This window comes from Balaenoptera acutorostrata, chromosome 2 (assembly GCF_949987535.1).
Source record: "Balaenoptera acutorostrata chromosome 2, mBalAcu1.1, whole genome shotgun sequence".
In the NCBI taxonomy this organism is placed as follows: Eukaryota; Metazoa; Chordata; class Mammalia; order Artiodactyla; family Balaenopteridae; genus Balaenoptera; species Balaenoptera acutorostrata.
The window spans coordinates 102,411,761-102,437,572 of record NC_080065.1 but is presented as its reverse complement, the minus strand read 5'-3'; the positions used below and the strand labels follow the sequence as shown (position 1 = coordinate 102,437,572).

General features: G+C 35.6%; 1 protein-coding gene across 1 annotated transcript; it reads right to left on the bottom strand.

The window, feature by feature from the left end:
• Window positions 1–203: 203 nt before the first annotated feature.
• LOC130707126 (peroxisomal multifunctional enzyme type 2-like) lies at window positions 204–23,983 on the bottom strand. Its single transcript, XM_057540363.1, has 12 exons — window positions 23,974–23,983; window positions 22,313–22,447; window positions 20,323–20,382; window positions 19,024–19,045; window positions 18,877–18,923; window positions 17,323–17,407; window positions 16,050–16,237; window positions 9,838–9,929; window positions 6,881–6,905; window positions 4,818–4,946; window positions 1,514–1,617; window positions 204–278 (listed from the first exon to the last, which is right to left on the bottom strand). The coding sequence occupies exons 1-12, from the start codon at window positions 23,981–23,983 to the stop codon at window positions 204–206; spliced, it is 972 nt and encodes a 323-aa protein (XP_057396346.1).
• Window positions 23,984–25,812: the final 1,829 nt, after the last annotated feature.

Here is a 25,812-nt window from a genome sequence, read left to right as displayed (position 1 = left end):
AGGGAAGCTACCAGAGCCTTATTTGACCTAAGGGAAGAGCAATTAGACTAGTGGAACCCCTCTAGCCTTCCTGTCTCAAATAAGGGGAGAAAAAAAAAAAAGGCTAAAAAACTCTACTGAAGCTCAGAGTCCAGAGACTTTGACCTGCTAAAAAACTTGCGGATTTAATCATAAGATTATAGAACACTTCCCCTCGCCATAATTTACAGCCACTTCAACAGGCCTCCAGTATAACAACAGTGGATTACAACTGAGAGAGCTGCAAACACAAAGAGTACCTAGGGAAACCCAAAGACAACAGGGGACACAAAAACAACGACAAAGAGGAAAATGTAGCCTCTGACACCAACAGCTACAGCAACCAATGAACGCAACCTAACTCCTAGCCAGATAAACATGAAACCTCACAATAAAGCTCTGTATACCACACTTTCTACTACCCCAATACATCATGTTCAGTTTTCAACAAAAATTTCAAGGCATGCTAAAAGACAAGAAAAGTACAGGCTGAGGAGACAAAGCAAGCCTCAGAACCAGCTTGAAATATAGCAGAGATTTTGGAATTTTCAAACTAGGAGTTTAAAATAACTGTGATTAACATGCTAATGACATGCCTAGCTAATTTGTGAAGCATATGTTAGGTTATAAAAGAATCATGTCCAATTTTTGATCACTTTCATTCTAAAGCAAGAGTCAGCAAACAACAGCTGAGAATTAAGAATGGTTTTTACATTTTTTTAAGAGTGGTCTAAAAAAAGAAAAAGAAGATAATGTGTCAGAAACAGTACGTGGTCCATAAAGCCTAAAATACTTACCATCTGGCCCTTTACCAAAAAAGTTTGCCAACCCCTGCTCTAAAGTAAAATCACATTTATAAACTGATCATATTCTCAGGGTTACAATTAGATTGTTTATTTCATCACTATGTCTCCCCTAAGTCACAAAGCACCACAACTGAATGTGTCAAATGACTTATTTCTTATTATTTATGCACTATAATTTTTTTTTAAAAAAGAAGTACTGGAGATAGTTAATCAGCAAACTTCACAAGAGCTATAACCACAGCTCTCTTAGAATTTCTGACACAATGGGAGACTTTTTACTTGCAGCCATGCTGAAATAGTTCCAAAATACAACCTATCAATGCTTTTCCTTAAAAGAAATGACTCAAAAGAGGCACTAAGTTAAATATCCTTTTCTAAAGAGTTAGAAAGTGACTGAAGGACAATTATCAAAAATGCTCCAAAAAACAAAAAAAAACACTTGTTTATTACACTGAAGAAGAGAAAGTAAAAGTTACATTTAATATTTTAGCTTTATGTTCATTCAAATTTTATAAACATTCAGTACATGTTCTATAAAATTTTATGGTCACTCACCTTTCCTATTTAACAATAAATTAATAGCTTGGAAAAGCATTTTTTGCATAAAAGAAAAGAAAAAAGAAAAAAAGGAAAGAAAAGAAAAAAAGTCTCCAGAGAAGGCAAAGCGTTAGGCTTTCTCTTCCACTTACAAATCCTGATGTAGCTGTTGATGTCACATTACTGGTATGATTTGCCGAAACTCCTCCATCTGAATCTATTTTATTTAGAGCTTCAATTATACCGCCAATTGATTCTAAAAAAAGGAATAAATAACAATAATAATGCTTTTTTCCATCAACAGACGAATGGATAAAGATGTGCTACATATATACAATAGAATATTACTCAGCCATAAAAAAAGAATGAAATAATGCCATTTGCAGTGACATGGATGGACCTAGAGATTGTCATACTGAGTGAAGTTAAGTCAGAAGGAGAAAGACAAATATCTATGATATCACTTATATGTAGAATCTAAAAAAATGGTACAAATGAACTTATTTACATAACAGAAACAGAGTTATAGATGTAGAAAACTTATGGTTACCAAGTGAGAGGGAGACAGGGAGGGATAAATTGGGAGACTGCGATTGACATATACACACTACTATATATAAAATAGATAACTAATAAGAACCTACTGTATAGCACAGGGAACTCTACTCAATACTCTATAATGACCTATATGGGAAAAGAATCTAAAAAACAGTGGATATATGTATACGTATAATGGATTCACTTTGCTATACAGCAGGAACTAACACAACATTGTAAATCAACTATACTCCAATAAAAATTAATTAAAAGAAAAATCAGTCCCACTAGGGTGTGGGAAGAGCATTTGCATATGTGAAATATCTAGCCAGTTATTTTACAGTGCTATTGAAATAGTGACCCACAGGACAAACTTCCAGATTTTTCCTATATAGTTGAACTATATTTCATTTGTACTGAAAAAAAATTTAAATCATGAATGATTCAAGTCCATCAACTTCAGGATAAATAAGGATGAACGAACTGAATTTTCTCTTTAGGATCACTGGAATTTAAATAAGACAGAGTGCTTTGGTAAACCTATTACATAAAGATCATAAAAGCATCATCTTTCAAATATCCTAAAGAGCTAATATTCTCCTGGTGAAATCCAAATAAATGTAAGCTATTTCCAAAAAAAAAAAAAAAAAAAGCTTTTGTTACAGACGTGACTAAGAAAAGCTACAATGCTTTAGACAATCATTCCTATAACATCCAGCAAGCCTGCTGCAGAACCTTCGCTGGCATTCATGAACTGACTGTATGATGTCAGGCTATTGCAGGAAAAAATCGTGAGACTCTGAACAGACCAAAGATAACTGGGTGTTTCCAACATACTCTCCCCACGTTATGATTCCAAAGAGGCTCTGAGCTTTGCAGTCTTTGAGTGATTTTTACAACTCTGTAAAGTCGGATCCTTGTCCACAGATGTGCAATTTCCATCTGGTGGAGGGACAACTAATTTTCCTTCTCTCCCCACCATCACCCCTCCTCCAGGATGCAACAATGTCAAGATTACCCCCCAGGTCTCTGTACAGGTAACTTGCTCAGAAAATATTACTGAAAATTCTTCCAGAGAAAACCACCATTATGACCAGCGACTATGGACAGAATTCAGAAGCTGCTATTCTGGGGTCTGAAAGGTTAATAAAGGAGATTCACAGAGTATCCACATATGCCATAAGGTTCCAAAAGCTCTGGGAGCTTTCTAACAAACCTCCTTCTAAACTCAGACAAAAACTATAACTAAACTACAGAATGTGAGATGACCAGGGCTCTCTGCCATTCCTGGTGACACTAGGTAGGTTTCTTGCCTACCAATCCTCCTCTTACCACCCCATTTAGGCTGCTGCCTAGATGGGAGGCTATTTAACTGAAAGTAACCTCGGTACAGGCTGGTGGTACTGCACTCAAAGACAGACCACCAGAGTTAACTCTTGGCTCAAACACTGAGAAAGCTTGGGCCACTTACTCAGCTTTTCTGGGATTTAGTTCCATCATCTGTAAAATGAGAATGATGAAATGGGTGCTTGGAAAGTCGTGATTCTACAGAAAGTGTAAGATTTTTTTTCTAACTGTACTTCAAATACTAGGGGTATCTTTTCATTTATAACTATATAATTCATTGTTAGCTTTTTCTTTATATTAGTCTAATACTTTTAAGGCAATAAAATGGAATTCTGACCTCAGAGAAGAGTTTTTAAGATACTTCTTCCTTTTTCCTTTTCCTAATTTTCATTGATAGGTGACTGCTATTCGGAGACTAAATTTATCTCAAATATCTAAAAAAAGAATACAGAAAATGCTACCGCTAATGACATAACAATCATGTTATCCTCTGATTGAGAAAAGTACAATGAATATTTCAGTGAGTGTACCAGCAGACGGGAAAGTAACATTGGGATTAAAAAAAAAAAAAGAACAGTCATTTTTCAGATATATTCTTCTATCAAACATTAAATATAATACTAGGAAGGGAAAAAAAGATTTTTCTATAAAATAATCCTGATTCATGATCCTTCCCAGAAAGGTCCTTTAAATTTCATATACTATATACATATGTGAGTTACAATAGAAAAAATAATGTGACTTTTATTGGCCATCTCTTCCTGTGGCATATCATAGATGATTCAATAATTCAAGGTAACAAGCATTTACTAAATCCTTTCTATGAGTTCAGCACTATACTAGCACCAAATATAAAAGGACATACAAGATACATTCTCTGCCTCCAAAGGAACTTACTATGCAGCTAAGAAACCACACACTTATGAAACAAAAGCAGTGGAAAGCAGTCATGATTAGACGCTCAAGTTGTAAGAGTTCAGCTAAGAAAGAGATCTTCTGAAGCCCAGAATATCTGGGGAGTTTTGTTGAACATCTGGGGCTTGAGTTTTTCTAAAGAAGCACCGAGATTAGCAGAGGTGATAAAAGGAATAAGAGGCATCTTAGAAAGGCAGAGAAACAGTAGCAAAGACAAAGTGCTAAAACAAAGCAAAATCTATTCACTAGAGAGAAAAGACCTAAGCCTAAATAATATAAGACTTAAATAAACTTTTGGGGAAATAAGGAAAAATCAGGTCAGATAAGGAGCATGTGATTAGATAAGGCAAGACTTTGAAACCAACCACCAGATGGGGAATAGATGCATTGAGCACAAATGGGTAAACACCTCCTACCATCCTCTCCATCACACATATACCAAAAAATCAGGATCATAAGAAAACTGAAAAACTGACAGTGGGAGTAACATACATACCTTAAATTGGAGAGTTCTAATACCTACTGGAGCAGAAAATGTGCTCTAGATGATTTGAGCATCTAAGTTATCACAATTAAGAAGACAATTCCATAAGAGAAGAGAATGCTTTGTTGCCTCTGATTCCCCAACCAGGACTGAACTGACTTGGGACTCTTTACCTTGAATTCTCTGAGGCTTGGTGGCATTATCAAAGTCACAGATCTTCGTCCAGTTAGCCTTCACCGCCTCAGGAGTCATTGGCTGAGTCCTCTGTCTTACAATGGCTCCAAGGGTCCGCTCCCATCGTACTGGTTATAGAAACAAAACTAAGATACTGAACACACAGTTTAACAGCGAGACAGAAAGCAGAATTCATGAGTCCCCTGAATTTTTTTTTTTAACTTCAAGAAAAATGGAATTTGGAAAAAAGATTCTAACTTCTAAAGATTTTTACTACAAATTTTTTTTAAAAGAATAACAAACCCATTAGGATGTCAAATTTCTTTTTCTAATATTTGAAGCTGAAGGGAAAACCTCTCCCTCCTCTGACTATGCCAGATACTACTAAAGGTAGGATGAAATGCTGAATCAGAAAGTTAAATTATATATAATCACACCAAAAGACTGTCTTCATCACCACAGATCACTTAGATAATACACTTTAAGGTAACAGAACAGAATAGAGCTTTGTTGAATAGCAAACTGAAAACTAGTGGTGATAACAGGCCAAAGACTCCAGATAATCAAATTAATATATCAGACAACCCCACATAGTTCTCCCGTTTCCTCCCTTTGCTCTTCCTCCTTGTCCATGGGAAGTCAACTAGATTGCCCAGATTCACAAAAATCATCATTGCTGCGTAAGTTCCATGAAGATAATTTTTAACATTGTGTCTTTTTTAAAAAGCCTGAGGAATAAACAGAACCTTATTTAAACAGAATGGTCAGACTTTGATGATTACTAAATTGAAGATTTGTCCTGGGGAATGACAGAAGCTTCTAGAGGTTTCTTATTGATAAAGTCCCATATACAGCTTTTATTGCAACAACTGATCTTCCTTTCTTAAAAGATGTCATAAGACACTTAAAAATGTTTGAATAAGTTCCTTCATAACTTAGAGAACAGTCATTAATAATATTCTACAATATGTTGTAACAATGTCATCCAGTAATGGCAGCCTTTTAAATAATTCAATTAATTTTGATACCAGCATCCAACTGAAAACTTGAATTGGGATATTGGAATGTTCACAATTTTTTTTAAACACCATAAAGTAATTATCCAATTTGGAGCTCACAAGGTTTAAGAACTGGGGTAAAAGAGGACTTAAGCCAGATGAATTTACTGTTGGGCTGAAGGAGAATAATTTCTATAGATCAGCTGCAATTTCTCTTCTACAAAGCTGTCCAGTGTGATTCCCCACTGTCTCCTTCTGATGTCTCATGCTCCAAGGAAGAAAAGAATCACTGAGAGAATTGGAGAACTTGCCTAGGACAGAGCTCTTCCCATCTTCAAAAAACGCCCTCCCTCCCACTCACTACTCTGCTGAACAAGCATGTGGGGTGCCGGAGACATGGGAAGACAAACATCAATATAAAGAGAGGGCTTCCCTGGTGGCGCAGTGGTTGAGAATCTGCCTGCTAATGCAGGAGACACGGGTTCGAGCCCTGGTCTGGGAAGATCCCACATGCCACGGAGCAACTGGGCCCGTGAGCCACAGCTGCTGAGCCTGCGCGTCTGGAGCCTGTGCCCCGCGACGGGAGGGGCCGCGATAGTGAAAGGCCCGCGCACCGCGATGAAGAGCGGTCCCCGCACCGCGATGAAGAGTGGCCCCCACTTGCCGCAACTAGAGAAAGCCCTCGCACGAACCGAAGACCCAACACAGCCAAAAATAAATAAATAAATAAATAAATAAAAATTTAAAAAAAAAAAAAAAAAAAAAAATAAAGAGAGACTGTGCTGCCTGAAGAAACAGCCAGTTCTGAATAGGACAGGACAAATATTGAATAAGCACTGCTAATAGGAAAAAAACTGAAAAGATCCTTGAAAATACCACAGGCCTGCAGGACAACTTCCATGTTTTAGAAGACCTGTTGCTATAACAATGTTTGAGTTTGATTATGCGTGCACTAAATCCAATGGTTCGGCATTTGACAAGGTCTTTACCCAGCTCTACCTGGATATGCAGGTTTAAAGATATGGAAATAATGTATGGCAAACCAAAAACCAAAAGGGACTTACATTTTCCAATCCTTCCTGCTCCAACCTACCAAAAAGAGGAGGAAGAAGTTATACCATCTAATGTGAAATTACTAATAGAATTTTTATGAAATTAACAAAACAGGCAGCTATCTTTTTACGAGTATCCGAATGCTAGATGACAATGGATGAAAATAATGCAGCTCTACAAAACTCCGTTGGCCGGCATGACTTTGCACTATTCATGTTATCAGAGTAGAAAAATAAAGCAACACAATATAGCAGAAATGCATGTAGTAGAAAAGCATGACTTTGCACAGAAACCAAGGTGCGATACCAGTTCTTCTACAGACTAGCTGTCTGATTCCTGGTCAAATAATTTGACTTCCCTAAACTCAAGATTCCCCTTATATAAAATCAGGATAATAATACACTCTTCATGAAGTAACCATGAAGGTTAAACAATATAAATACCAAATTTGCCCAGCACATCACTTGAAATACATGTCCTTCTAGAAAGACTTAATGAATCAAAAAAAAATAAAAAGCAAAGAAAAATAAAGCCAGGATTTGACTTAATGAACTACATATACTCATTTTAATGAAACACCTTTATATAGAAATATGGCAAATGACCAAATACATTAATCACCGTACAGAAAGATGGTATTTTTTCTAGAAGCCATTCAAGGAAATCCTCAGAAGAAAATGTCTGATGTAAGAAAATCTGTTTGTCATATCTTCAAACACCACAACTACAGTGTTCCACATGCATATAACAGAAGAAACTGTACCAGCAGACAGCACACTTCTCAGTGGCTCTACGCTCAAGGGTATGGCTTTTTAAAAATCACTCATTCCTTTACGTATATTAACAGGACAATCGGCCTTGATGCTGTCAGAGTAGTTAAAGTGGCAGTGGTACTGATAACAGGCAAGAAAAATATCATCTTTTATCATATTTGGGGAGTGAAGCAACAAGCTGCAAACTCCTCGCAGGTGCTAGAAACGACAGCTCCAGTCGATCCAAAAAATCTCTATCTGCCACTCTAGATATCTATCAAAACTTGGCAAACAAAGTGTCAATTTACATTCAAGGTTTAAGTCAGGATATTACACACCGCTCTTACTGTATTTTGCACTCAATCTCACACAGCAAATGTCCCTTACTAAAACTGTTCACAGTATAGTAAAATAAAAGAACAACATACAAAACTTCATCTACAGCATTATCCTAGTTATCTGTGCATGTCTGGGTATGTGTGTAAATTGTATACCTAAAATAAAAAGACTACTCGTGTAAAATGCACATCTAATAAAAGACTGGAAAAGAATATCCATAAAAATATTAATAGGAGTTATCTCTCGATAGTGGTAATGTGGGTGATTTTTATTTTCCTCTATAAACTCCCCTATATATTTGAAGTTTTCTACAAAAAGCATATATTATTTTTGTTCACAGAATTAATAACAAATATAAATGTAAAAGACAAAGAATTTTTGTTTAATTCCTTAATGAGATAAAAGACAGGCAGACCAAATTTGGAGCTCCACAAGGCTTGATATTATTAAATTTCTCTTCTGTAAATCTAGAGTTGTAAAGTTCTTTCCACCTCTAATTTTCCACAATTCACAATCAACGACTGTGATTAAGAAAGCAGAGGTGGGCTTCCCTGGTGGCGCAGTGGTTGAGAATCTGCCTGCCAATGCAGGGGACACGGGTTCGAGGCCTGGTCTGGGAAGATCCCACATGCCGCGGAGCAACTACGCCCGTGAGCCACAATTACTGAGCCTGCGCGTCTGGAGCCTGTGCTCCGCAACAAGAGAGGCCGCTACAGTGAGAGGCCCGCGCACCGTGATGAAGAGTGGCCCCCACTTGCCACAACTAGAGAAAGCCCTCGCACAGAAACGAAGACCCAACACAGCCATAAATGAATGAATAAATAAATGAATTAAAAAAAAAAAAAAAAAGAAAGCAGAGGTGCCTATCTCTGCATAGACAGGTGTAGACTGTTTTTCATTTACTAAACAGCTTTTTATTCAAATAAATCAGGCTAATATATCATTCACTTCAAACTGAGCCAGGTAATTTTGCTACCAAGAAATATCTTTGGATGTCATGTATTCTGCATGCAACAGGTTTATTATTATATTACCACAGAGAATCAAATAAAGGGGGGTGGTCTAAAATATAACAGTTTATGCTAGAAAAGAAAAAAGAGATCAAACTCAAATGAGGACCAAAAAATATATAAAACAGCATAAGGAAATCTAAAGGGACTTTGATTATAGAGTGAAAACTGAACCTCACTGGATGGTAGGATTATGTGTGGTTTTTATTTTTATAGCAAACATGTAAAGCTTTGCGATAGGGAAACATAGCAAAGTTTATTTTTAAAGTTAATACAAATAGTAAGTTGTGTTTACTGATCTATCATACCCAGACTGAATTCCTGCTATACTGATATAATAGTTAAAATTGAGGGGTGACTGCTAGGTAGGCTAAGAGTTTAAAAATATGATCTCCAGTTCTCACAACAAAACCCCAAGAAAACTAAAACTCAGGGAGGTTAATCTGTACAATATTCCAGCGAGCCAGCAATTACCAGAGCAAGAAATCAAAACCTGGCCTGGCTGACTTTAAACCACCACCTCTGTCCCTTCACTTTACTACTCAGCATCTCTAACCAAATGAGACTTTCTGTATCTGACTAAACACATCAAACCAGCCAGTCACATTTTCATTTGACAAGAATATCAGAAATGAAGAACTAGGGAAGAACAATTTACAAAGTTGCTGTTACTTTCTCAAAAAAGGACATTAGTCATACTTGTTCCTTAACTGTAACACATACATAATATTAAAAAATATACAAGTGATACCAACTGATGCAGATTTTTACAAATGTGGACAACTGGAAAATACTGATTTTTGAATGATTTTTTATATTTAATTACACAAATATTGCTTTGGGAGAAAGTGCAAAGGTGCAGAATACCTCAAACAAGCCACCATTTTCCTCACAACTCTCATGGCAAAGCCAAAGGACCAGGGGTGCCACGTAATCTGGCTTCAGAGCTTCCAGAAGATCTGAAATAAATAGCCAAAAAAAAAAAAAAAACTATCAATAAGAATATATACATATTCAATCAATCATTTTACTTTCTGAAAATTCCTCACTTATAAAATTATAGGTTCAGAGACTTTTTAAATAAATAAGAAAAAAATTAGATATACATAAATAATTAGTATTAACATCCAAGGCTTTCAGAAGAATCTTTTCATCCCAATGGAGACATTCAGGTTTCTAACACAGAAGGCATCAGATATCCCCTTCCAAGATGGGTAACGTACTGTTTAGAAGACAAGTTAAAGCTGCCTTGGCAAAGACTGGTGAGCAAAGGCATACATAGCATAATGAACTTAGATACCATTCATTCCCAAAACTATTTTGCTCTCCCAGAAGCTAGAAAACTACAAAACAGCCTTGACAACTGTAATGGCAGTAAGATGATGTAAAATGGACCTTGCAACCGTGACTGATGAGTCACAAAGTGTAAGAAATATTTTCCTGTTGCATACCTTCTGTGAGCAACTTAACAGAGCAGAAAGGTACTACACAAGGAGCATGAACACCTAGATTTTACTGCTGGCCCTGCCATGTAGGCAATTTAGGGCACTGAGCACAGTGCTCAACTCTCTTGGACGTGTGTCTGCATCTGTAAGATGGTAATTAAAATGCGTTACCTGCCTATTCTACTAAGTTGTTGCAAGGCTCAAAGGAGACACGATTTGTAAATACATCTTATAATCTTTAAAGAATCAAATAAATGTAAATTTTAACTGTGAAGGGACAAAATACAGTTTTATATTTTAAAGTGACAAAGATGACATTTACAGTCCCTGTAAATTAAAGAGCAGCTCTAAGAACCTTTCACTTTACAGTATTCCTGACCCCAGAAACTGTGAGATAATATATACTTGTTGTTTTAATCCACAAAATTTGAAGTAATTTATTACACAGCAGTAAATAACTAATACAGCTTGGGAAGTTAGTTCATGGGTATTCATCCTAAGATTATGTTTCATTTCATGTAAGAAACATGTAAGTCACATACATGACTTTCCATTTTTCAAATATATTTCAAAGGGGGAAATGAAATTGCAAATGTCTCCGCACATTACCCATAACACCTGGTTCTTTAACAAATAATTCCTTTGACAGCCTGTAAGTTAATATTTCAGAGGAAAAGAGGAAAAATGCTGAGGCAAAATAAATTTTCGGCTTTTTCTAAACTATAAAAAAGTAATAAATACCAAAATTTAAAATAACAGGAATTCAGAATCTGAAGGGCTTTTAAAAATGATCTGTAACAACTCTCTTCCTTTACAGAAGAGAAAGCAGGTCCAGAAACTTAAATTATTTGTCTAAAGTAGATCTTATTCTCCAAACATCTTTCACTAGGGTTTGGTGGGCATAAAAGATACTACATTAAACAGTGACCTAACATCTCTAGAGGTCAAAATTAATGGAAGCTACATTCCCAAAGGAAAGCAAATTTAAAAGCTCAAGTTTTCAATATTTTCTTGGAAACTTGCTGCTTCCCCAAGAAAGTCTACAGCCAATGGCAAAAAGTGACTAAGGTAGGAGTCTAGCACAGAAATGATAAGCATAAAATTCTAAATAGTGGTTATCTCTTGGCATGAAGCAGAGGAACAGAACAGAAGGTATAAAGTTAGATGCAAGTAATGTTCCAATTCTTGGGTTGAGCAGTGAGTTCATGACTATGCATTACATTTTGATACTTTACTTCTTGCCAGTAACCTACACTGTTGTGCATATATATGTAGCATTATACTTAAATAATCCAGTTCTTTAACAAGAATTCCTTCAATAAGACATGAGAGTATAAAGTTTTTTTTTAAAATAAGGGACTTTTTTAAATGGCCCTGTTGACAAAAGAAAAGGAAAAAAAAATTAGATCTCAGGTACAAATAGCTATTCTACACTAAAGCAAACTGGTTAGGCACAGCTCTTAGGAAAAGCTAGCAAGTACATACTTGGTATTACAAATCCCAAGTTCTAAAATGAATGTTAGCTCAAACGTGGGAAGTAAAATGGTACTGTGAATAAGCATTTGTATGCCATGAAGCAGCTAATTCTAAAGTAATTTCACTCATCAATTGTTTTGTACTGTTTCACAGAAACTACTTTTAAAGTATTACAGATATTTTCTTTTTAGATATATGTTAAAACCAGGAGTATCAAAAACCATACAGTTTTCCACCAGTCAAGTATTCTATTTCTTATATAACTAAATAAATAAGCATTGGCTCTCAATCATACATTTAAATTTTTAAATTTAAAACTTTATATTTCATGTTTTCAAAGAACAAAGTTGGAAGACTCACATTACCTGATTTCAAGACTTACTATAAAAATATAGTAATCAAAACATCATGGTATTGGTAAAAGGACAGGCCCAGAGATCAATACAACAGAACAAACAATCCAGAAATAGACCCACACATACATACATGGTCAACTGATTTTCCACAAATGTGCAAAGGCAATCCAAATCAAGAATGAGGAATAGTCTTCAGGACAAATGAACTCGCGGTTTCTTCAACAAATAATTGGCACTTTTTCAAAAAGGAGAATGAACTATCATATGTTAAATAAAACTTAAGAGATACAGTAACAAAACGACTGTGAACCTTGTTTAGACCATTGTGGAATAAACTAACTCTAAAACGATATTTTTTAGATAACGAGGAAGTTTTCATATAAATTTGGTATTAGACAATGGTAATGAATTATTTTATTTGGTGTGATATTGGCATTGTGGTTATAATGTCCATATCTGTTAGAGACACATTTCCAAGTATTTATTAGGTGAAATGCAACATCTAAGATTTGCTTTGAAATGTTACAGAGAAAAAGGGAGAGGGTAACAAAATAAATAAATCAATAAGACAAAATCATTTTGAAATATGCCCAGAGCATTCTGTTCTCCTTAACAAAGGCCTATCCTCAAGGGAAGCTACCAGAGCCTTATTTGACCTAAGGGAAGAGCAATTAGACTAGTGTAACTCCTCTAGCCTTCCTGTCTCAAATAAGGGGAGAAAAAAAAAAAAGGCTAAAAAACTCTACTGAAGCTCAGAGTCCAGAGACTTTGACCTGCTAAAAAACTTGCGGATTTAATCATAAGATTATAGAACACTTCCCCTCGCCATAATTTACAGCCACTTCAACAGGCCTCCAGTATAACAACAGTGGATTACAACTGAGAGAGCTGCAAACACAAAGAGTACCTAGGGAAACCCAAAGACAACAGGGGACACAAAAACAACGACAAAGAGGAAAATGTAGCCTCTGACACCAACAGCTACAGCAACCAATAAACGCAACCTAACTCCTAGCCAGATAAACATGAAACCTCACAATAAAGCTCTGTATACCACACTTTCTACTACCCCAATACATCATGTTCAGTTTTCAACAAAAATTTCAAGGCATGCTAAAAGACAAGAAAAGTACAGGCTGAGGAGACAAAGCAAGCCTCAGAACCAGCTTGAAATATAGCAGAGATTTTGGAATTTTCAAACTAGGAGTTTAAAATAACTGTGATTAACATGCTAAGGGCTCTAATGGAGAAAAGTGGACAACTTACAAGAACAGATGACTACTGTAAGCAGACAGAAGGAAATGCTAAAAAAATCAAAAGGAAATGCTAAAAAACAAAAACAATATAACATTTTGAAATGAAAAATCAGTAAGCTTGATTTGAATATATGTCAACAGAAACTTCCCAAACTGAAATGAAATGCAAAGAGAAAAAAGGACAAAAAAATAAAAGGGAATAGAATATCCAAGAACTGTAGTATAATTACAAAAGATACATTGAGACTTCCCTGGTGGCGCAGCGGTTAAGACTCCACGCTCCCAATGCAGGAGGCCCGGGTTCAATCCCTGGCCAGGGAACTAGATCCCACAACTAAGAGTTTGCATGCCACAACTAAGGAGCCCACGTGCTGCAACTAAGGAGCTTGCAAGCCACAACTAAGGAGCCTGCAAGCTGCAACTAAAGGGGCCCACCTGCTGCAACTAAGACCCGGCCCAATCAAATAAATTAATCGATTAATTAATTAAAATAAAAAGATAGAACAGGCACATAATGGGAATACCAGAAGTAGAAGAAAAAAAGAAAACAACAGAAGAAATATTTTAAGCAGTGATGGCTGAGAATTTTCCAAAGTTAATCACAGATACCAACCGCAGATCCAGGAAGCTCAGAAGACATCAAGTAGAATATTGCCAAATATCTACACCTATTATTATGCATACTATATTCAAACTGCGGAAAAAACAAGGAGAAAATCTTGGAGGAACACAGAGGGGAAAAAATACCTTATGCATAAAGAAACAAGGAAAGAATTATGTCAGACTTTCCTTCAGAAACCATGTAAGCAAAAGAAGAGTGGAGTGAAAGATTTCAGGTGTTGAAAGAAAAAAATTACCAACCCAGAATTCTGTACCCAGTGAAATTATCCTTCAAAAGTGAAAGAGACTAAAGAGAATTAAAAAACAAGCTAAAGACTGAGAAAAAATATTGCAAAACACATATCTGATAAAGAACTTGTTTCCAAAATATTCATGGAACTCTTAAAACTCAACAACAAGAAAACAAAGAACCCCCCCCCAAAAAAGAAGAAGAAAACAAAGAACCCAATTTAAAAATAAGCAAAAAATAAGAACAGACACATCACCAAGGAAGACAAATAAATGGCAAATAAGCACAGGAAAAAAATGCACAACATCATAAGTCATTAGGGAACTGCAAATTAAAACAATGAAATACCCTACACACCTATTAAAAGAACTAAAATGCAAAAGACTAACAATAATAAATGCTGGCAAAGATGTGGAGCAACAAGAACTCTCACTCACTGCTAGTAGGAATGAAAAACGATAGAGCCATTTTTGAAGACAGTTTGGAAATTTTTACAAAGCTAAAGACACTCTTACCATACAATCCAGCAATTATCCTCTTTAATATTTACCCAAATGAGTTGAAAACTTACGTCCACACAAAAACCTGCACATGAATGTTTATAGCAGCTTCACTCACAACTGTCAAAAACTGGAAACAATCAAAATGTTCCACGATAGGTGAATGAAAAAACAAATTGTGGCACCTACATACCATGTAATATTATGTAGTGATAAAAAGAAATGAGCTTCAATCCTCCCAGTCATTTGGGAAAAAGAGGAGAGGATGAAGAGATGGAACACAGGGGATTTTTAGAGTGAAACCATTCTGTATGATCTAGAATCGTGGGTACGTAACATCATGCATTTGTGAAAACGCATAAAATCATACAACCTAAAGAGTGAGCCCTAAAGTAAACTATTAACTATAGTTAATGATAATCAATCAGGGACTTCTCTGGTGGTCCAGTGATAAAGAATCTGCCTTCCAATGCAGGGATGCGGGTTCGATCCCTGGTCAGGGAACTACGATCCCACATGCCGAGGGTCAACTAAGCCCGGGTGCCACAACTACCGAGCTCACGTGCCTCAACAAGAGAGCCAGCGTGCCACAAAATATAGAGCCCACGCACCCTGAAGCCCATGCGCCGCAACTAGAGAGAGAACACCCACGTGCCACAACTTGAGAAAAGCCCACGCACCACAACGAAAGATCCCACATGCCTCAACGACCCGATGCAGCCAAATAAATAAATAAATAAATAAATAAACATTGATCAATACTGGTTCATCAACTGTAATAAATGTAGCACACTGATGTAAAACTGTGTGGGAGGAGGAGTATATGGGCACTCTCTTTACTACCTGCTCAATTCTTCTATAAACCTAAAACTGCCCTAAAAAACAATCTATTAATTGTTTTAAATAATTATTATTATAAACCAGTAAGAATGGTATTACCTCATTCTGTAAAGAAAAAATGTATGTATGTCTACCTACACAAAGAGAAAAAGTTTAGCTGAGTGTGGTAGAATTATGGGTCACATTTTGTTTGTTTGTGCTTTCCTAAATTTTCTATAATGAACATAAACTACACATTATGCTTTTTTAAATTGTAAGGAAATTTTTTTAGCTACTCAAAAAATTAAATACTTTTACAAAGCTCACGCCACACAGGTATGTGAGGAACAGCATTAAAAAAAAACTAAACTACTTACCATCAGGCAAAATGTTCTGGGTCAACCGTGATCCAGCAGTAGGGGCAATAGTGTTACAATGAATGTTGCTTTTCTCGCCTTCAACTGCAAGACAATTTGAAAGGCCCAGAAGACCCAGCTTTGCAGCACAATAATTTGCCTGGCCAAAGTTGCCATATATTCCTGAAGCCGATGAAGTCATGATGATCCTAAAAGGAAAATCAATCTCTCAACATCATCTTTTCTATATTTTGATAATGTTGCAACTCTAAGCATTTTTTTTTTCATTACTATTATACCTGTCAAAAGCAACTCTGTATACTGCCATTAGGTTCTTAAAGTCATGATTCATATATCTAAATTAATATAAATAATAAAAGTAATCTCTCAAAATTCAACTGTGAGATTTTATTGTTTTAGAAAGAATCCCTGGTCAGGATCAAATGAATTCAAGTGTAAGAATGTATATTCATTATGTACTGAAAACAATAAGTATTTATAAACATAAAATAAACTGCCAATTTACAAGTTAAAATTTTAGTAAGAAATATTAGATCATGAAGTTCTAATTCTTTAGTCCTCAGAACTTTGCTCCTTTCCCTTTCTGGATAATATTAAATGCCTCATATTAAATAATACCATCTCATAATCTGACCTAATCTCACTTACTCTACTTAGTAGAACAAGTAAATCCTATCATTGACTTTCAGAAACTGCTAGTATCAAGATATACTAGAACTCTCCAATAAGAACAGATATCACACGCAATTTACTTCTAGTAGATGTGTGTGAACCCTGAGTTAACAGGAATAACTTTTATGTTAGAGAGCATGGGGCCACTTACTAGGTCTGCCACGTCTGAGTCACACAGACGCAACTATAAGAGTCTTACCGTTCCTAGTTTACAAAGACTAACTCATGTCTGACCAGTGTCAGCCAGTAGAAAACAGCCACTCATCTCTCCCCAGTTGGTCACTGGGCACAAAAAATGATATTTTGGTTAGAGAATAAAGTACTGCTGAATCCTCAATGTTTGTACTGCTAAAATATCAGAGAATAGCAGGAGAATCATTAATAATGAAAAGTAGGAGGTGAAAAGAAATACTAAGTTGTCCACCTCGCTAATCTATGACTGACACCAATGTAACGGGGAGGCATCTTCCAAAACTACGTTTAAAAAGCCTGTGCATATCTGAAGGTGTATTTTTCAACGTCAAAGCAATTCTTTTCCTCTGGACATAAGAACCCACACACGGCATCTCCAAACCCCCTTGACAGCCACATACAACTCTACCTTCCAAATTTCTGTTTCTTCATGTGATCCCACGCTGCCCGGGTCACCAGGAATGAGCCCCGCAAATGAACTCTCTGGATGATATCTAAAACAAGACATTTTTATCATGAATATTGTCAAATTTAGACAGACCTATCTCAGAATCAACATAAGCAAAGACTTACTTATACAAAGATGTTCATTTTATACCTAGCATTCAAAATCAGCTATTGTCACATTGCACTCTGAGTAATCATTTTTGCTTTAGTTCCAGTTACATAACCAATCAATAATTCATACCTATTTTGCCGATAATTTATGATTAGATTATTATCTAATATATCTAACTTTATCACAAATATAATGCCACCTAAATACGATGCCTATGCATATCTAAGTGCAATGCCATCTTTAATTTTTGCCTATTTTATATAAAAATTCATAATACAAATAACCAAGAATTTTACATACATAATTGGGACTCAACACAAACGTTAGTTAAAGCATAATCAAAAACCACTCAGTTCTTCATCAAGAAATGTTTATAAAATGTTCAGTATATCCCTAAATCCCTATTTTTAACAGGATTTGCAAATGAGTTAGAGAGAGCTGGGGGTCGGGACGTGGAGGTGTAGGAAAGAGGGGGAGGGAAAGAGGGAAAAAGAGAGACAGAGAAGCCTGCTTTCTGAAATGTCAATCTAATGAACAGACAACTTGGAGGATGATGCAGATAAACAAACAATTCCAGATTTAATCTTACTCTGATGAAACCAGAAGAGGACACACTCCAGCCCCATCAGAGCTCAAAGCAAAGCACCGACTTAAGTCCCCTCTGCCAACAAATTCTATCTTTCTCAGCTCCTTTTTTTCTCCAGTTATTACAAGGGAATTGGAAGCTAAAAGCCGTCTTTGCTTAATTCTAAGTCAGAAAGATATCTTCCTTCTTCCAAAAGAACTTCTGGCAATATTTCCCAGAAACACACTCTATAAACAATGATGTAATTCATCTCAGTTACCATGCCTGCCACCGTCGCAGCCACCAATGCTTGTTTTAGTTCTGATAGCCAATGAAAGTAAGGGCAAAAAAGAGCAAACAGGATAAAAAAATTTTATAACTGTGACTGTTCATCATCTAAACTCAATCTTTCCAACATGACATTCCTAATGGAAATTTTTCCTACTTATTAGAAGTTTCAAAATTATATCTAGGTTTTTCCCACCCAGTTCTCAGATCTCCATCGTTTTTAGTGCCTCAGACTCTCTTCCACAGCCTACTCTTGCTCTTGAAATAAGAATCACACAGCCAGACAAGCATGCAAAAGGCTGTTAGAAACAACTAATACTGCAAGAAAACGCTGACAATCTCTCAAAGAGAAAAAGGGAAACGAACGAAGTCACAAAAGCCTTTTCTTCCAACTGTTCATTTTCAGTTGTAAAGCTTACTCATCATCAGTTATATTAGCAGAAGCAAAAATAGGTAGAAGCAAGTTTTTCCTTAAGTGTGGAAATGTATCAAATATTAGAAGGCTAAATGGATAAGTATGTTCCAGAGAACGTATATTTAAAATAACTTACCCCAGTCTTCATCACTTATTCTACCAAAGGAACGGTCCCTCAAAATTCTAAAAAACTGATATTATATATGTTGAGAAGAGAAAGTCAACACTTAAAAAAAGTTTGCATGTACATTACTTTATTGGAAATTTAAAAAGAAATACTCACCCAGCATTGTTGATCACAACATCTACAATATAAAAATATTCAAGTCACAAATATAAAAGCAAGCATATTAATTTGCCTTTGCTTACAACACATTTCTTTCAAAAGCGTTCCCTGCCTCCCCCCTGCCCATGGAAAAGTAGATATAATAGGTAACAAGTGCTAGCAGAACACAATTTTATACCTATAGTAAAAAAAAATCGGATTCACAAAAGCACAATAAGTACCCCATTATATCAGTGCTTTCCTCTCAAGTCTACATACCTAAATGTTTCCACCTCTACCTCCTGCCAAATTTCTGTGAGCTTATTTACAGAATTAGCAGTCACACAACTCTTAGGTTCTTAGAATTCAGTGGTAATCGTAAACCATCCCTCAATTAACTTCAAAATTCACTGGGAAAGTTAAAAGTTTAAAAGATTTTTCCTTGCCACTCAAAAGTCAAAAGCCCAGAAAGGAAACCATTAGAGTTAGAAACTGATGGCCTGTCTTCATACATAATTGCATTCTCACTATAAAATAAAAGGGATTGTTTCTTAAGGTTCAACCACCATCTTGTGGCTATTTTCACCTTATGACTTCAGAACTTTGTGGTCTCTATCCCTGTGTCAGACACTATGTGAACATGTCTCTCACAAGCTCAACCAAATATAGCTAGAAAAATATATATGCTAGACCAAAAAAAGGGGGGGGAAACACATTCAAACTACAAAAATTAACATTTTTCAGATTATAAACACGTTGGGCTTATCTGCAGTAGTTTCCCTCTAGTAATTCAATAACCTTTTACTAACAATGTATGGGACTAAGTCAGGAAAATTAAACAATATATTTGAAATGCTTGAAATGCTTCTTAAAAATGAAGATTTTTATTTTATATAATTCATCTTAATTAATTTGCAAGATACTGAATCATTTTCATCTGAATCATTATAATTATCTAAAATATTCCACTGGGTCCTCTATTGCCAAAATACTGCTTTATTTTTTATTTTCTAAATATATTTGGGGTATGATTAAATTATTATAAAAAGGAAACTTAGAGAATACTTACAAGTTTTTTTAAAGGCTCTTAAAGTACAAAAAAATATAAAACAAACTCAACACATACATGCATAAAAACTGTCACCTCAAGCCCTTTGTGGAATAAGATTAGGGTATGTAAAAAAATTAAAATTTAAAACAAATCTAAAAATTTGATTACCAAAAAAGAGTTTTTAATAAACAAAAGTGAAATAAAAAATATTTCATTAGAAAGGTAGAAGCTGCTCTGTTAGTACCATAAATGCAAAGAAACATTACCTATTCTTCCAAAAGCATCCAGTGCTGTCTTCACAACCTTCTCTCCTGCGTCCACTGAATCTGAGGGAAAGGGAAATTAGGACAAAACTTCAGTAATATCCCTTACAAAGGACTTCTAAATTCTGTGGCTCAGAGCACATGACAGATACTATTCATTCAACAGAACTCATTTCCAAGGAAAATACATTTATATTGCAGGCACGTAACAAACTAAAATATAAATGATACATGTTACAAAAGAAATTTAGTCCCTAAGGCAATCCTTTAACCTACCAAAAAAAAAAAAAAAGAGAGAGGGGGTAAATGAGAAGTATTTGACAAATAATATCCAAGACACCATGGTCCAACAGAACTTTCTGTGAGGATGGAAATGCTCTATTTCTGCACTAACATGGTAACCACAAACCACATGTGGCTCCTGAAGTGTGGCTAGTACGACAAATGGAATAATCTATTTTATTTCATTTCTGTTGAATTTTAAATAGCCACATAAGCACTTCCCCTTAAGGATGCAAATGAGACTTTCAGAGGGAGGGAAGGAGAAGCGTGTTTAATTTGAAAAAACATGTTCAATTCTGTATCACTACATTTGGAAAACAAACCTACTGTTTTTGTAATACTAACTACAAAAAGAAAAGCTCAATGAAATATTACGGATTTGTGATTTTCTGCTAATCAGCCCAGGAGAAGGGCTCATATCCCCAGAGCTGTGTGTCAAATGGTCAGCTGTCAACTCAACATCACCATTGCCTCTTTCTACTTCCTCTGCAATCACAGCGGGAGCCAGGTCCCTTCCCTGGGACCCATAAGCTCCTGAGTTAGATCTGCCAAAAAGAAATACTCGCTTAAAGGGAGGAAAAGTAGGAAGAGACTGTAAACGCAGGCAATCTTGTGAGCAGGCGGCAGATGTGAGACTGACAGCACATCCAGGTGAGCTCTTGAAAACCACCTGCCACAAGCTGCGATGGTCATCGACAGTTTCCCTGACATGCACCTGCCCAGACCTTCCAATGGTAAGTCTCTAATTCTTTGTATAAAACCCTTCACACTTGGAAAACCGAGAGGGGCTTCTGTTTTCTTGACTGAATCCTGATTGATACAGGTTGAATATCAAAACTGAGGGGCAGGGAAGAGAGTCTGAAATCTTTATCTTTACAAAATAGGTTTTAAAACCCCAGAAATTTTTTTAAGTTGAAAACATTTTTCTAGACTCTCAATGTGGAAATAAGATACTAAAATGTCTGTCTCATTATTCCCTTGAACTCTCAAAACAAATCATATCCTATTTCCTTTCCTCTAAAATTTCAGAATAAAGTCACTGGCAATCTAATTTTCTCCCTGGTCCATAAAAACAATCTAATTTGCAGAAAAGTCAGTAAGCACTAGCTTTTTAAAGTAAATCTACTCAAGAGGATTCCTTACAAATACTATTAGAATCAATACATCAAACATACAGGTTGTATTTGCTGTCTTTATTTCTAATGCCTAACTTTGACTCTTACGTTTTCATAAAGATAAGAAAGTTGCATACAGCAATGATCACCTGTGCAGAATGTAATATGAAGGCTGGGTGCAGAAAGGGGGCACTTCACTTCTTACACTATATTACTTTAAGAAATGTTTTTTAAAAGCAATTTTAAAACGAAGAATTTAATGTTACTCTGTAGAAATACATAAGACCTTTTAGCTAAGGCAGGTCTTTTAAGAAAAGAGCATATTCATATTCACATCTACAGTAATGTACTGATTATATCATGCGCTCATTATTAAAAATATTAAATAGACAACTGAATAAAAGTTAGACTCATGAAATAATCTACATCAAAAGTTTAAAAAATACGTCACTAAACATCTTTGGCAGACTTAGGTAAAATCTAATTTCATAATTATACTGGAATGCCAAGATATTTGCTCAATACTTATTAACATGAGAAACAGCATCAGTGGAGGAAATATAAAACAAGCAGTATAGTTCTCTCAAATATTGTACCATAGTTGGCCACTGCTCTTCCGCCTTTCCTTCTTATTTCTTCAACAACCTTATCAGCAGCTAAGGAGCCTTTACCAACTCCCATGAAGTCCCCTCCTAGATCATTCACTGCAATGCAAAAATAAACAAATAAGAATTCAGTTCTAGACCTTAAAAATATGAGTTGGAAATGAAATTATATTATTAGTGTATTTCTTCAGTCAACTTCCTAATTCCCTACTACTATATTCCCATCTTACTGAACACACCATGAGATACGTACTTTCAAAACATGCCTCTTTGTTTTTAAATATAGATATGAAAAAATATATATACATATATAGATATGAAGCAGAAAAATATTTAAACACAGGTTCATGTCATGAAATTTTTAACTGTGCAATGCTTCTCCTTTTTTAGAAAGAAAAAGACCATGATTCAAACCACTTTTAGCAAAAAGAAAGAAAAGAAAAAAACCTAAAGATCACTTTTAAGATTAAATACACAGGAAAACAGTATGGACATTCTTCAAAAAATTACAACTAGAAGTGCCACACGATCCAGCAATCCCACTTCCAGGTATTTATTCAAAAGAATTGAAATCAGGAACCAAAGAGACAACAGCACTCCAAATGTTCAATGCAGCACTATTCACAATAGCCAAGATGTAGAAATAATCTAAATATCAACTGACAGATAAAAATGGATAAAGAAAATGTGGTACATAAATACAATGTATTTATTCAGCCTTTAAAAAAAGAAGGAAATTTTGCAATATGTAATGACATGGATGAGCTTTGAAGATAATATGGTAACCCAGTCACAGAAGGCCAAATGCTGCATGATTCCACTTACATCAAAGTACCTAAAATAGTCAAACTCATAGAATCAGAGAGTAGAATGGTGGTTGCAAAGATTAGGGGGAGGAGAAAATGGGGAGTTGCTAATCGGTGGGCATAAAGTTTCAATAATGCAAGATGAATAAGTTCTACAGATCTTATCTGCCATACAACATAGTGCCTGCAGTGCATAATACTGTATTGTACACTTAAAAATTTGTTAAATGTTCATATTAAATGTTCTTACCATAATTAAAAAGAAAGAAAGAAAGAAAGAAAGGTTAAATACACAATGTGAAATATCTTCTCCACGTCAAGAAGGTCTTTGTTTACAGGAATGGTGATAAAGAACAAGTAAGGGGCTTCCCTGGTGGCACAGTGGTTGAGAACCTGCCTGCCAATGCAGGGGACACGGGTTCGAACCATGGTCCGGGAAGATCCCACATGCCGTGGAGCAACTGGGCCCGTGAGCCACAGCTACTGAGCCTGCGCGTCTGGAGCCTGTGCTCCGCAACGAGAGGCCGTGACAGTGACAGGCCCGCGCACCGCGATGAAGAGTGGCCCCCGCTCGCCGCAACTGGAGAAAGCCCTCGCACAGAAACGAAGACCCAACACAGCCAAAAATAAATAAATTTATAAAAAAAAAAAGAACAAGCACAATATTAAACTCTTGGAGAAGCACACGTGAATTTTTATAAAACATAGTGTGTCATGGTCTACCAAAAAAAGAAATAAAAACTATTTATTGAAAGAGGTCAAAAATTACATACACAACTAATATGTGTTCAGTCACTAATTATAGCATATATGTAATTTATATGTTTAACAACTGACCACACTTACCACATAACATCTCCCTATATCCAATTATATAGATACAAACATTAATTGCACATTTACTATTTGCAAGGAAATCTACAGAAATCTACAGATGTATAAGAATGGTGCCTATCCTCAGAGTTTATAATCTACTGAAAGTTAAGTATGTGGTAACTACACTAATGCACTAATTGCATCATAAAGTTTATAAAAGCCAACATAACTAAATAATATGATAACGAAGGTAATTTATACAATAATTTAATTATTTACAAAATAACATGCAAAAACAAATGAAAAGATATATAGATCAATGCCAAATAACTTGGAAAAAACAGAATTTAAAACAAATACCTGGGACAAAGAATTAATTTGCATTGCAAAGTGATCATTTTTATAGGGTTATTGCACACTGTGCAGAATATAACAATTTAAAAATTACTAATTAATAAATGGCATAGAGGTATATACTAAAATTTAAAGTCTCTTAATATTACCAAATTGATAATTACCATACCTGGGGAAAAAAGAAAAACCCACAAGATCTGTTTTTCTTTTCAAGAATGGGTCTCTTTTGGTGGGGGCTGGAGTGAGGGCTGCAAGTGGGGTTGGGTGGTAAAGGGAGATACAGGGATGATACCGAGCAAAGCTAGCCTAATGTGCTTTTACTCTTAAAGGAAATGAGTTTTTCAAAATGTGGACTGGGATATATTTTTTCTAACAATATAGTCTTAACAGCCTTACTGCAAATAAAAAATGCCGCAAAGACACAAAATAATGGGGAAAAGGCTTACATTATCCCTCAGAGATTTAAAAAAAAAAGTGTTAAGATTCTCAAGACTAAATTCCTATTAATTATTCATTTCTGTACAATTACTCAAATGACAGGAAACAGTTTTTAAAAATCAAGATTTTAAAACATGCGGCTAACAGTCTATTAAGACCCTTTTTAACTAAGCAAGAGAAAGTTCAAGAGCAAACTGGCAAAGGCCATACTAAAGTAAAGAAAGAATTGTTCAATTGTGAAATGAAACACTACCCCCAAGTGGAAACTGTTCAAAGTGCAACCAAGTGCAAGCAAAGGTAAGAACTGAAGACTGTATAAATAATTATTGAGATCAATGATGTGCAGTGAAACAGTTTCAGAATAGATTTATTCAAGACAAGTCTCCACCTTAGAGAGTACAAACTTAACACTGACCCCACTCAGTTATCCCACTATCACCAGAGCTAAATCACAGGGATTTCAGGCTTAACTAGAAAAGCACTGGTTACACGCTGAAGGGCTTGGATAGCAACAATGTTCACAGATTGTATACAAAGAGAAATGCATCCACACTATGTGACACTGTTCAGCTTAAATATATGACTAAAATTCTAATCACAATAATATTTTAAAATACCATTACCGCCTTATACTGGTATGTATATACCTTACATTTTCAAAGACCCATCTATGTACATTGCTGCATTTGATCTCCATACAGCTTTTTAGGAGTTTGGCCGGAACAGTTGTTCCTATTTTCGCAGAAGAGCAAAGTTTAGGAAAGGTTATGTAACTTGTTCCAGGCTCCAAAGCTTGTCCAGGCTCCAAGGCTGTATGAAATGGCAAAATTCAGACTAGAACCTGGACCTACCACAATACCACTCTGCTCCTCTAATGCTGTAAACAAGTTTCTTTTATCCTAATTATTTCCACTAAAAAAAACAAACAAAAAAAAAAATCACATGTGCTTGGGGAGAATATAGAAGAAACAGTAAATCAGCCACCCCAGTCAAACAAATAGCCTTAAATTAGGGAGTAAAAATGGTTAAGATTATGATAGTTAAGGACAGAGTCTTTTCAGCTAAAACCATCAAAAT